This window comes from Camelina sativa, chromosome 2, assembly GCF_000633955.1.
Source record: "Camelina sativa cultivar DH55 chromosome 2, Cs, whole genome shotgun sequence".
Taxonomy (NCBI): Eukaryota; Viridiplantae; Streptophyta; class Magnoliopsida; order Brassicales; family Brassicaceae; genus Camelina; species Camelina sativa.
In genome coordinates, this window is record NC_025686.1 from 14,640,486 (window position 1) to 14,653,166 (window position 12,681).

The window sequence follows — 12,681 nt, forward strand, 5'->3', positions numbered from 1 at the left end:
TTCAAAATTCTAAAATATTAAAATCCTACAAAATCCTTAAAATATTAAGTTGAATACCTCCTTCGAAATATATTGTAACGCAAAATACGATTTACATCCATAGCAGACATGATCCTTAGGTGCTCTTTTGTCTCTGCCCATCAGATCAGTTTGGCATACAGTATACAAGTGCCAGGCACTCAACGGTTTATATTCAGTTTCCCATCCAGATTGTATCGACTCTGCGCTCACCAAATCTGTTGATGAGTAGTTCCAGCAGAATAGGTGGTCCTTTGGTCTCTGATGGGATCAAATTTCATAAACATCAATTTCAATCATCACACAACAAGAGAATGAAGTTGAAAAAATCCATCTCTATATATGTATGTACTTTCGATGTTTTATTGTTTTCTAACATATTCACGTATATTTTTTAATATGTAATATTTCAATAAGCTTTACTTTTATTGTTTGGAAAATTATAAATATAAAAGTTTGGAAAAATATATATAAAATCATATTGCATTACACATTTAATGCCCACTATTTAAAAATACCGATAAGTTAAAAATTAATAATAGAAATATATTTGTTTGTAACATCCCATATTATTACCATAGTAATGTTCCTCACGATTTTATTTCTTAAAAATGTGAGAATATATTAATAAGCATATTTTCCACTTTTCTAATTCTCATATGTTATTATTATTGGTACATTATTTGTTCATCATCTATATATTTAAATCAAATGAATTGTTTTTTTTAATCTTGAATACTCAAAAGTTCTAAAGAACATTATTATCAAAGTTGAACAATAAAATATAAATAAATTTGAGAATATGTATGTATAATTATATTTAAGTAAATTATATATTTTGACATTTTATGATCTGAATAAATAAAAGTGAACAAAAATTAGTGACATTTACAAAAATATTTGTTATATATAATTTTATTATTAATTAACATAACTATATAGATATGAGTTCCAACTAGAATGCAAATTCAAAAATATATAAACAATAATAGAGTCATATTTCACTACATCTTTATACATATATATATATATAGTTTATATCATTATTATTTTATGATATTGTTGGAACCATATTTTTACATAGGATTTTCAAAAAAAAATATTATTCTATTACTTTATGAAATTGTGTTATTTTTTATACTGATTAAACTCAGGATCAAATTTTTTTATTAATTTATAGTGAATATTAGTTATGGTTTTAATGTATTATCAACTCAGACCAACTAAACGCTTCATTTGGTTTTCAAAACAACGGCGTTTTAGTTATGTAGAAACAAAAAAACTCAATCAAAAGACAAACAAAACTCAGAACTTTGTGACGATTTGAGAAATTAGGAAGAAGAGAAGCGAGATTTCGAATCAGACAAAGTGAATCTCGAAGTCTCAATTCCATAAGAGTAGAGAAAAATTGAGGTAAAATGCGTTGATTTTGGGTCGATCTTGAATACAGGGAATTGAGTTATGCAAGTATGTGGCGTAGTGTTTAGTTTTAGGGATGCAGAGATTGTATGAAACAAATTGTTTTTTAGGGTACAGTTCTTATATGCATGCTATGTGTTCGATTAAATGCCTAAACGAGTTTTTGTTTTTGTTTTGTTTGACTATGTAGTTCTGATACTGATGATGGTGTGAATGTTAAATCAAGTGAAGAAGACGTTTCACATAAGACATTTATTCATGATGATGGAACTGTTGAGTTTGATGAAGAGAATCTGATTGAGTGTAAAGTCACTGGCTTTGGTGATGAAGAGGAGGAGGAGAATGATGATGATTACCGAGATACACCTGTTAGTTCGGATATTGAAACAGAGCAATACGAAAGGTGTAGTGGCGAGCTAAAACTAAAACAAGTGTTTAACACTTTGGAAGAGTTTAAAGAAGCTATGGTGGATTATGTGTTGAATGAAGGATGGAATGTCAAGTATTCAAGATGGGGAAACGAAAAGTCTGAGCTCAAGTGTGCGATGAAAGGAGACTGCCCATGGAGAATTTATTGTTCTTTCGAGGAACCAGTTGGGAAGTGGATGATAAAAGCGTATCACGACGAGCATCGTTGTGAAAGGAACGGATATAGCAACCTGTTGAATCAAGCTGTAATTGCTAGGCTGTTTCTAAACGAGATAAGGAGTAATCCTAAGTTTAAACCAAAAGTTATTCAAGAACAAATAAAGCAACGTTGGAATTTAACTGCTTCGCGTGACCAGTGTCGGAAGGCAAAAGGAGTAGCGTTGGAGATTATCAAAAAGGAAAATGATGAACAGTGTTCATGGCTGCAAGACTATCAGTTGGAGAATATGGAGTAAGTATTTCTTTCAGTTACTTTTAGCACTAAATTTATCTAACAATATGGCTGCCTTTGTGTCATTTCTCTTGCAATAATCTATCGATACTCTTTTGCATTTTCTTTGTTAAGTTTGAACCCTGATTCTTCTGTGGAGTTTCAAGAGGAGAGAAGTAAGAAGAATCCTAAAAGAAAGCTGGTTGTGGATGAGTCTCCAAAGAAGAAACACAAAGTTGGCAGAGAGGGAAGGATTGTTCGCTGTGGCAGATGTGGTATAGTTGGACACAACTCGAGGAAGTGTGGTAATGTAGGGGTGGAGTATATAAGACCAAAGAATAGGAACACATTAGATGAAGGATATGAGTCCATGGCTCTAGACAGCAACGAAGGATCAAGTCAGTCTACTTAGAATTTAGTTAATAATTAATATGCAGCTTTTGGATGTTTTAGATGATGTGAACATCTTTTGCTTTGTCTCTATTACTAGACGCTTACCTAGTGGAATTGGTTATATTAGTCCAAGCCTTTTAAAAGTTGTGATTTTAGTTCAGTACATAAGTGCTTGAAAGAGTAGCAATGTATGTGCATCACAGATTCATATAAGATCATCGTAGTTCGTATAGGAATCAGCCGTTTTTTCAACTTGACTATAAAATTTTTAGAAAGCAAAACTGATACCACTGTACTGACAAGGATAAGTGATTAGTTCAACATACAGGTTCGAAAATTTGATTTTGAAAGTAACAGAATTTTAAAGAAGATGCTTAACCATGTAAGGACCTTCCAATTCATAACCTAACTTTCTGTAGTAATGCCGAGTTTCTACACCAGAAATTACACCGATTTTGTTAGATCTGTGTTCTCTTCTAGCAATCCTCTCTGCTTCTTCCATTAGAAGGGTACCGTAACCCTGCAAATTCGAGACATAAGAAAAAAATCGATAATTAGAATATAAATTCAAGTTAAATCTCGGGTACGGGGTACCTGATGTTGCAACTTATCAGCCTCACGGCCATGAACTGGTACAGCCGTTCCATATACATGAAGCTCACGGACAACAGAACACTTTCCCATGAGTTCTGGACAAGTTACGTTCTTCCCGCATTTTCGCAGACGTAACAAACCCAACAAGAATGTCCTGCATCAACAATGATAGGTCTTTTCGTTATAAATTTCAGAGCCTTGACCGATTCTAAAACTGACAACCAGGTTTAAGGCTTGAAAGGACAGGCTTTTCAAGGTTCTCATCAGACTCTTGGCTCGGTGCATGCCAATGAAATTATGACTTTCTCAGTCATATATTACACAAGATCTCTTAGTACGTATTTGATAAAAGAATGGACAATCTCCCAGTATACACCGCTATTGTTACGGTACCTGCAGAAAAATTCGATTAGATTTTATGCTTGCATGCACTCTCCTTTAACCACAAGAAAATTGTACCTCCCAGTCTTCCATAGTTCATAAAGGCGAGTTCCACGAATCACAAGGGTGGGATATATTTTTAACCCATCTGCTCTAAAAGATGGGCTCTCGAAAAACTCCTTAAAACTTTCCATGTTTCTCTCAACCCAAACATTAGGAAGATCAGGCATCATATGGGCAACAACCTATAAGCAAAAAGAAAATCAGAGTACGGAAAAAAATATAACAGTGTTACTAAATAAAGAAAGGCTCATTGGTTGATGGTTACTGGTTTTTTTTTTGTCTATGCTCTGCTATTGCCCTTTTAATGCTTTTGTATCAACCTATTAAATACTTTTAGGTAATTGGATCCAGAATTAGATGAGTGATCCGAGTCAAAATATGGTAGAATATGTAAAATAACTAAAAGATATAAAGGGTTAAAGGGTTTTATTAAATTTTGGATTTAAAATATTTTTACAAAAAATTCAATATTACAACAGGGGATACGAGAAAAGAATTGGGAATTTAAGAGAGAAGTTGACAGAGAATAAGATCCTATGTAGAAGCAACTTGTGATGAGTCGAGAAGTATCGCCATGGAAAAAAGCTAGGGTTTATTCGCTGCAAAACTCGAGGTCAGAGGCGCTAGAGTTTAGATCGAAACCAGAAGCAACATGCGAAGTAGATCGATCACAATCCTCGTCGAGAGAACAAGTGCTGCTAGGGTTTTGTTCCGAGTAATTAGAAACAGATTGCGATTTTTCTTTCTTCTCAAGGCACGCCATCATATGCTTCTTCACTCTCTCTAAACGATCCTCGAGGATGTTTAACTCAGAGAGATCATCACAAGAATGGTATAGATCAGGGTCTTCCCACCAAAACCCTAGCTTCGATTGGGGTTTAACTTCAATCTTAGGAGGTGGCTTGCGATTTAGGTAACAATCAGCGATCTCTTGGGCAGAAGAGTAGCCGGAGAAGGAGTAAACAACGTCGGACATCTCTGAGGGAGAGGTTACGAAGACGGCGATGTTGGATCCGGAGAGATGACAGAGATCGGCGGCTTTGGAAAAGACAGTTTGACGGCGTTTAGAGCAAGCCACGGCTCGTTGCTGTTTGGTTTCTCGTTTCTTGATTTCGATTTTTCGTTTTGTTCCTTTCTTCATTGTGAACTCAGACGCGCTTGACGACGACGGCATAATGTTTCTTACACGAGAGACAAAGAGATTGAAAGCAGCGAGAGAAATAGAGAAATAGAGAAACGAGAGAGAGAGTAGAAAGCACCTTATATAGATATTGTAACGATGGGGTCAAACTTAGGTCTTGTTTTCCTTTTTTTAATCGCATATTTATTTTCTATTTTACGTTTTGTGTTTTCTTTTCTACTAGTAGAAGTTTCTAAATATCACAGCAATAACTGCAAAAAAAAAAAAGGAAAAGCAAAAGGAATGTTACCAATTAATTTACAATATTAATTATATACCTAAACTGATTACAACACAAATTAATTCTCAACAAGCGATTGGTGTTCCGGTTTCTCAGGCTTGACCGGGATGGTAATCTGAGAATGTACTCGTGGAACGAGGAGAATTCAAAGATTTGGAAACCGGTTTGGCAAACTGTTGAGAATCTGTGTCGTGTTTTCGCAACTTGTGGATCACAAGTTTGTTCCTTTAAGAGTTCTGGATCCTCCGAGTGCACTTGCCCTTTTAATGCTTTTGTATCGCTCTCGGATCCTAAATGCTTGGTGCCTTATCAGAAGCCAAGCTGCAAATCTGGTTTCTCCATGGTTAAATTCAAGAACTTGGAGTTGTATGGAAATCTACCCTGCTAATGATTCTCTTGTTTCTGGAGTTAGTTCCCAGAGATGCAAGAAGGTGTGTTCAGAGGATTCTGCTTGTACTGCAGTCACTTACACGAACGATAGGGATCCTTAATGTCGCATGAAGCTGACCCGATATATCAGCGGTTACTCTGATCCATCTCTGAGTTCGATATCATATGTTAAAACATGTTTGGACCCCATTGCTGTTAATCCAAATGTTTCTAAAGAGTCATCACCAGTGACTGTAACGAACTCTCACAGTATCTGTCTTATCGGTGCAACTTCTACTACACTTGTTCTGTTTCTCGGGTTTCAGCTTGGTGTTATTGTGTACATCTACCAGAGGAAGAAGCAGCTAGCTAAGAAGAAAGCTGATCCATTCTCCAAAGCTGCAAACCCAAAAGGTGTGATGATCTTCTCTGTCGATGAGATAAAGGCCATGACTGATAACTTTGATCATAACTTTGATCATATTCAAAGGGTACGATATGCCGGAGAATGAACTTGTTGCGCGCGGTTAAAGAAATGGAAGCGACATTAACAGAAGAAAGGAAGTTTAGGAGTTCTGCATCAAAGATAGGTACAATGCATCACAAGAACCTAGCGAAGCTTGAAGGTTATTGCTGCGAGCTAGGCAGGAGATTTCTAGTGTACGAATACGCTAAGAACGGGTCAATACTGGACGAAGCAAGAAACTAACTTGGAGAATAAGAACTGAAACCTACTTAAGCGTGGCTAAAGCTCTCTGTTACCTCCACACAGAATGCAGGGAATTCGTCAGTCATGGGAACTTGAACTGTGGAAACATTCTGCGCGGGGAGGATTCGGAAATAAAGATGTTGACATATGCGCTGCAAATAAAGATGTTGAAGATTTTCCCATTGGGAAGACGGTTTTATCTCTAGTAACGGGTAGATATGAACCAGAAGGAGTAGTGAGTGAATGGGTCTACAATATGGCTACCTTTCTAGCATTTCTGATCTTGACATACTCTTTTACACTCTCCTTGTTAGTACGAACCCTGATTCTTCTTCTGTGGAGTTCCATGAGGAGAGAAGTAAGAAGAATCCTAAAAGAAAGATGGTTGTGGATGAGTCTGAGTCCATTGCTCTAGACAGCAACGAAGGATCAAGTCAGTCTACATAGAATTTGGTTAATATGCAGCTTTTGGATGTTTTAGATGATGTGAACATTTTTTGCTGTCTCTATAATTAGACGTTTTACCAAGTGGAATTGGTTATATTAGTCCAAGCCTTTTAAGTGAAAAATGGTTTTGATTATTACGTGTATCCAACAATCTGTAGTCCATTACAAGGCTTACCAAGTGAAAGTGGTGATTTTTAGTTCAGTAACACAAGTGCTTGAAAGAGTTGCAATGTGTATGCATCACAGATTCATATAAGATCACCGTAGTTCGTATAGGAATCAGCCGTTTTTTCAACTTGACTATAAAATTTTTAGAAAGCAAAAATGATACCACTGACAAGGATAAGTGATTAGTTCAACATACAGGTTCGCAAGTTTGGTTTTGAAGTAACATAATTTCAAAGAAGATGCTTAACCATGTAAGGACCTTCCAATTCATAACCTAACTTTCTGTAGTAATGCCGAGTTCCTACACCAGAAATTACACCGATTTTGTTAGATCTGTGTTCTCTTCTAGCAATCCTCTCTGCTTCTTCCATTAGAAGGGTACCATAACCCTGCATATTCGACACACAAGAAAAACCGGTAATTAGAATATAACTCCATAATTGAGTGTCAAATTCAAGTTAGATATCAGGTACCTGATGTTGCAACTTATCAGCCTCTCGACCATGAACTGGTACAGCCGTTCCATATACATGAAGCTCCCGGACAACAGAACACTTTCCCATGAGTTCTGGACAAGTTACATTCTTCCCGCATTTACGCAAACGTAACAACCCAACAAGAATGTCCTGCATCCATAAAGATTAAAATGATGGGTAAATCCAAGAAAATGTCAAAGTCTTGACATATTCTAAAACTGCTAATCAGGTTTAAGGCTTGGAAGGAAAAAGCTTTTCAAGTTTCTCATGAAAGTCTTGGCTTAGTGCATGCCAATGAAATTATGGATACCAAATTAATCACCTTCTCAATCTATATATCTGACACAAGATCTTCTTGCATATTTGATACAAACTACATACTCACTGTATACACCACTACATAAGGCACATGCTTAGTCCTATAAGTTTATGAATTCGGAGAAGGCCATGAGAACTAATGCACTCTGCGTTCTACCTAAACTTGACAATTCTCCATTGAGAAAACATCTATTTTTTTTAAACATGACTTATTGTGTCCAATGAGAGACAAGCAGTATGAGATCTTGATAAACAAGATAAGAAGGCATATTCATCCGTAACAAAAGTAAGACAGATAGGGTAATAATTCCTTCACTAAAATCCTAGGCACTATGCTGTGAGAGGTGAGGATGAGAGATTATGAAAGTTTGTACCTGGCGTGTATCTTCATAAGAAAGGAATGTCTCCCAACCTTCATTGGCAGTGTAATCACGACGCACAAGCTCTACTTGTTCTGGCTTAATTTTGTGATGAATGTCCTGCACACAGACCATATACGCACATATTAGTTATTGAAATTCAGTAGTTTAAAAATAATAATAATAATAATAAAAGAAAGAAACAACATTTGGCATCCTGACCTGAATTCCAGCTTCACGAGTACGAACATCACGGCATTTAAGGCCCAAGTCATCCATTCTGGCTAAAGCTAGTTCACGAAGATTTCCCTTTTCAACCCCTGATGTAACCAGAGGCATAGGAATATCACGCTGAACTCTATAAACACGTGTCCACGGAGGTACCATGGAGAGAATCCTTGCAACTATATCCACAAGCTGCTCAGGTGGATAGTTACGGTACCTGCAGATCAATAAGATTTAAGCTTTTCTGTTGTGACATGCATGCACTCTTCGTTAAATACAAGAACATCGTACCTCCCAGTTTTCCATAATTCATAAAGGCCAGTTCCACGAATCACAAGGGTGGGATATATTTTCAACCCATCGGCTCTAAAAGACGGGCTCTCGAAAAACTCCTTGAAACTTTCCATGTCTCTCTCAACCCCAACATTAGGAAGATCAGGCATCATATGTGCNTGACATATTCTAAAACTGCTAATCAGGTTTAAGGCTTGGAAGGAAAAAGCTTTTCAAGTTTCTCATGAAAGTCTTGGCTTAGTGCATGCCAATGAAATTATGGATACCAAATTAATCACCTTCTCAATCTATATATCTGACACAAGATCTTCTTGCATATTTGATACAAACTACATACTCACTGTATACACCACTACATAAGGCACATGCTTAGTCCTATAAGTTTATGAATTCGGAGAAGGCCATGAGAACTAATGCACTCTGCGTTCTACCTAAACTTGACAATTCTCCATTGAGAAAACATCTATTTTTTTTAAACATGACTTATTGTGTCCAATGAGAGACAAGCAGTATGAGATCTTGATAAACAAGATAAGAAGGCATATTCATCCGTAACAAAAGTAAGACAGATAGGGTAATAATTCCTTCACTAAAATCCTAGGCACTATGCTGTGAGAGGTGAGGATGAGAGATTATGAAAGTTTGTACCTGGCGTGTATCTTCATAAGAAAGGAATGTCTCCCAACCTTCATTGGCAGTGTAATCACGACGCACAAGCTCTACTTGTTCTGGCTTAATTTTGTGATGAATGTCCTGCACACAGACCATATACGCACATATTAGTTATTGAAATTCAGTAGTTTAAAAATAATAATAATAATAATAAAAGAAAGAAACAACATTTGGCATCCTGACCTGAATTCCAGCTTCACGAGTACGAACATCACGGCATTTAAGGCCCAAGTCATCCATTCTGGCTAAAGCTAGTTCACGAAGATTTCCCTTTTCAACCCCTGATGTAACCAGAGGCATAGGAATATCACGCTGAACTCTATAAACACGTGTCCACGGAGGTACCATGGAGAGAATCCTTGCAACTATATCCACAAGCTGCTCAGGTGGATAGTTACGGTACCTGCAGATCAATAAGATTTAAGCTTTTCTGTTGTGACATGCATGCACTCTTCGTTAAATACAAGAACATCGTACCTCCCAGTTTTCCATAATTCATAAAGGCCAGTTCCACGAATCACAAGGGTGGGATATATTTTTAACCCATCGGCTCTAAAAGACGGGCTCTCGAAAAACTCCTTGAAACTTTCCATGTCTCTCTCAACCCCAACATTAGGAAGATCAGGCATCATATGTGCAACCACCTACATGCAAACATAAAAACGGAGTGAGAACACAAATATATCAATTTCACCAAATAAAGAAAGGCTCATTAGTTTCAAGGAAATTGATGAAGAACATAGGAGGTGAAAGCTGCCAAGAGATAGCACAACAACATATTATTCAAAGACTAATCTATAAGAGATACCTTGAAGCCAGCATCTTTAGCCAAGCAGAAGCAGTCAGCCACCGCAGCAACAGTATGGCCTCTATTTGTGTCACGAGCAACATCTTCATATGTGCTCTGGACACCTATCTCTAGCCTGGTGCAACCATATGTCAGCATCTGTCGTAGATGAGGTCCAAGGCAGTAATCTGGTCTCCTGATGAATTTGTAAAACAGATTAGGGAATGTATTCCGAGATTCGAATCTTCAGAAATTAGAGATTAGACTCACTTTCCCACACGATCCGTTACAAATAATCAATGAAAATACCATGAACCGATTCACAAAAATATGGTATCAGATGTTTGATATAGTTCCACTCAACTTAAGAATTTCCATTAAGTGCCACAAAAGAACAATGAAATAATTATATAGACACTATGGAAGCTTTAAGAGAAAAGAAAAAAGATATAATACATGATCAAATGCATTCACAGAGAAAGACACTTCAACCCAAAACTCACGTTTCAATCGTCATGCCAATGCATTTAGTTGCACTATGTTCTGAATAAGCAACTGCTTCTTCAACGTTGGCAGAAGTATGTCCTGATAACGCATCATGAAGATTCCGTATGAAGAAATCCCGGTATTCAGCAGGCAGCGACATAAAGGTACCTCCCATCAAAATGAACTCAACCTATCATTCGAATCAGGAGTAATGATCTGCGCTGAAGACTGGTAAAAAGGAAATAATTACTAGGAAAACAAGAAAAACTCTTACCTTATCTACACTGTGACCCAACCGCTTCAGCTGATCTATCCTGCTCCTTGCCTGAACATATGGATTGTACCTAAAACAATCAACAGGGTTCTATAAATATCCCTTTAAACATGAAACTCAAATCCTCATCACATAATCAGCAGACAGAACGATATATAAATTAATCATGGTCGTTTGGGACACTGGAAACTTCCACATAAGAATTCTGTATCCTTTTTTTGCTATCAAGCAAGTCTACATTTTCATCTATAATCTAGAACATTCTCTGAATTCATAAATATTGCTTTTCATCTACAATCTTAGAACTGCAGTCCAAAATATCAAGCAAGACTAAAACAACAACGATCCTAAGAATAGCTCCCAATCCAAGCTCTCATGAGGCTATCCACACAACATAGTTCCACAAACTACCTACACGTTATCAGCAACTAACATCTAAGTTTAAACTCCGATCCAAAACTACTTAATCCCTAAACCCATAAACCCTTTCCTCGATCAATCGAACAGGCTCTGATCCGATTTCAATTCACTATACGATTATCAATTTGATAACTTAGAGGAGACTCTTTACCTAGCTCGAATAGCTCGCATGCTGGTAGGCTCGTATCCAGTGTAAGACTGAGTACTATACTCGAAGTCAGAGTCAGGTCCACCGGGACAATACACGCAAATATTACCCGTCGTAGCAATATGCGGACACCTATGAGGCTTCGACATGACCGCCACGACGGCGATTCCTGAAGCCGTTCGAACCGGTTTGGCACGGAGCTTGGGGAGAAGAGTCTCTCTCTCTGAATCCGGAAGCGCAGCGATCATCTCAACAAGCTTCGGCGCACGCGCCAAGCCGTATTTTCGGCAAGCGGCGGTTTTAATGGCGTTTAGGTCAACATTCTCGTTGCGGTGTGAGCGCTCAATCATGGTGCTGACAATCTCCGATATGGCGCGAACTCGAGCTTCTTCCTCCGTCAATCCACGGCCCTGAAAGCCGCCGCGACCTGGCCGTGGTTGTTTTTTTAACTCGCCGTTCATCACTACCGCCGTCGCCAACGTCACGAAAAACCTCAGACAAACTACGCAGATTTTGTGTTGTTTTTAGTGACTTCCTTTAAACGTCCTCGTTTTGCGCTGTTCAACTGGGCAGTTAATCGGGTCACCCACCCACTCATTAATCGGGTCATCCACCCAACCCCTTTAAACGGCTGCGTTTTGAGTTTACTTTGTCTCACTTCTCGTATTCATCATTTTTTAGCTTGCTGATTTTGAGGCAGTCATCTTAGAGAGTGACTCTATGAATCTGGTGAAGATAGTTAAAACTTACAAATTCTCGAGAGTGGTCGTCCCACATGGAGTTTTAAGTTCTTAAATCCCTCTCAAGATGACTTTATACAATAGCTTAGATAGCTTCCGGATGTAAGGAAAGGCTTGAGTGTATTGATTCAGAGATTACAATATATATACTCATGTGCATAAGGGTTTTATACAACACTAATTACATATTTAGCCTTAGCTATACTTCTCTACTCTATACGCCCCCTCAAGATGGAGGCAGTTTCTTGACTCCAATCTTGAAATTTAACTCGGTGAAGCGCGGTGGTGGTAGTGGTTTAGTAAGAGCATCAGCGAGCTGATCATCACCCGAAATGTGAGCCACACGAAGTGTACCAGACTGAACGTTTTCGCGAACGAAATGATAGTCAAGCGCGACGTGTTTCATCTTAGAATGGAAAACAGGGTTAGCACAAAGATAGGTTGCCCCAATATTGTCACAGTATATTACCGGAGCCGACGGAAGTTCAATACCCAACTCAGTCAACAAGGAGCATATCCATTTAAGTTCTGATGCGGTGTTAGCAACCGCTCAGTATTCAGCCTCAGTGGACGAACGAGAGACACTTCGTTGCTTCTTTGAAGACCAAGACACAGGACTGCCACCAAAATATATGATATAG

At 37.8% G+C, this 12,681-nt stretch overlaps 1 protein-coding gene and 3 pseudogenes across 1 annotated transcript; 2 read left to right on the forward strand and 2 right to left on the reverse strand.

Annotated features, from left to right (window-relative positions):
* LOC104752147 lies at positions 1,514-2,726 on the forward strand (annotated as a pseudogene).
* LOC104752159 lies at positions 3,051-4,914 on the reverse strand (annotated as a pseudogene).
* LOC104752169 lies at positions 5,007-6,641 on the forward strand (annotated as a pseudogene).
* LOC104725050 (elongator complex protein 3-like) lies at positions 6,945-11,825 on the reverse strand. The gene is made up of 9 exons (XM_010443647.2): positions 11,304-11,825; positions 10,733-10,802; positions 10,476-10,648; positions 9,994-10,168; positions 9,663-9,829; positions 9,369-9,588; positions 9,162-9,266; positions 7,315-7,467; positions 6,945-7,230 (listed from the first exon to the last, which is right to left on the reverse strand). Exons 1-9 carry the CDS (start codon positions 11,759-11,761, stop codon positions 7,072-7,074), a joined length of 1,680 nt encoding a protein of 559 aa, XP_010441949.1. The 5' UTR covers positions 11,762-11,825; the 3' UTR covers positions 6,945-7,071.

Bases quoted from the DNA above. Each gene is read 5' to 3' on its own strand.
- LOC104725050 (XM_010443647.2), bottom strand. From the start codon at position 11,761: ATGAACGGCGAGTTAAAAAAACAACCACGGCCAGGTCGCGGCGGCTTT. The intron at 10,649-10,732 runs GTAAGAGTTTTT...TTCGAATGATAG, and splicing joins TGGGTCACAGTGTAGATAAG to GTTGAGTTCATTTTGATGGG. The intron at 7,231-7,314 runs GTACCTGATATC...TCGAATATGCAG, and splicing joins CTGATAAGTTGCAACATCAG to GGTTATGGTACCCTTCTAAT.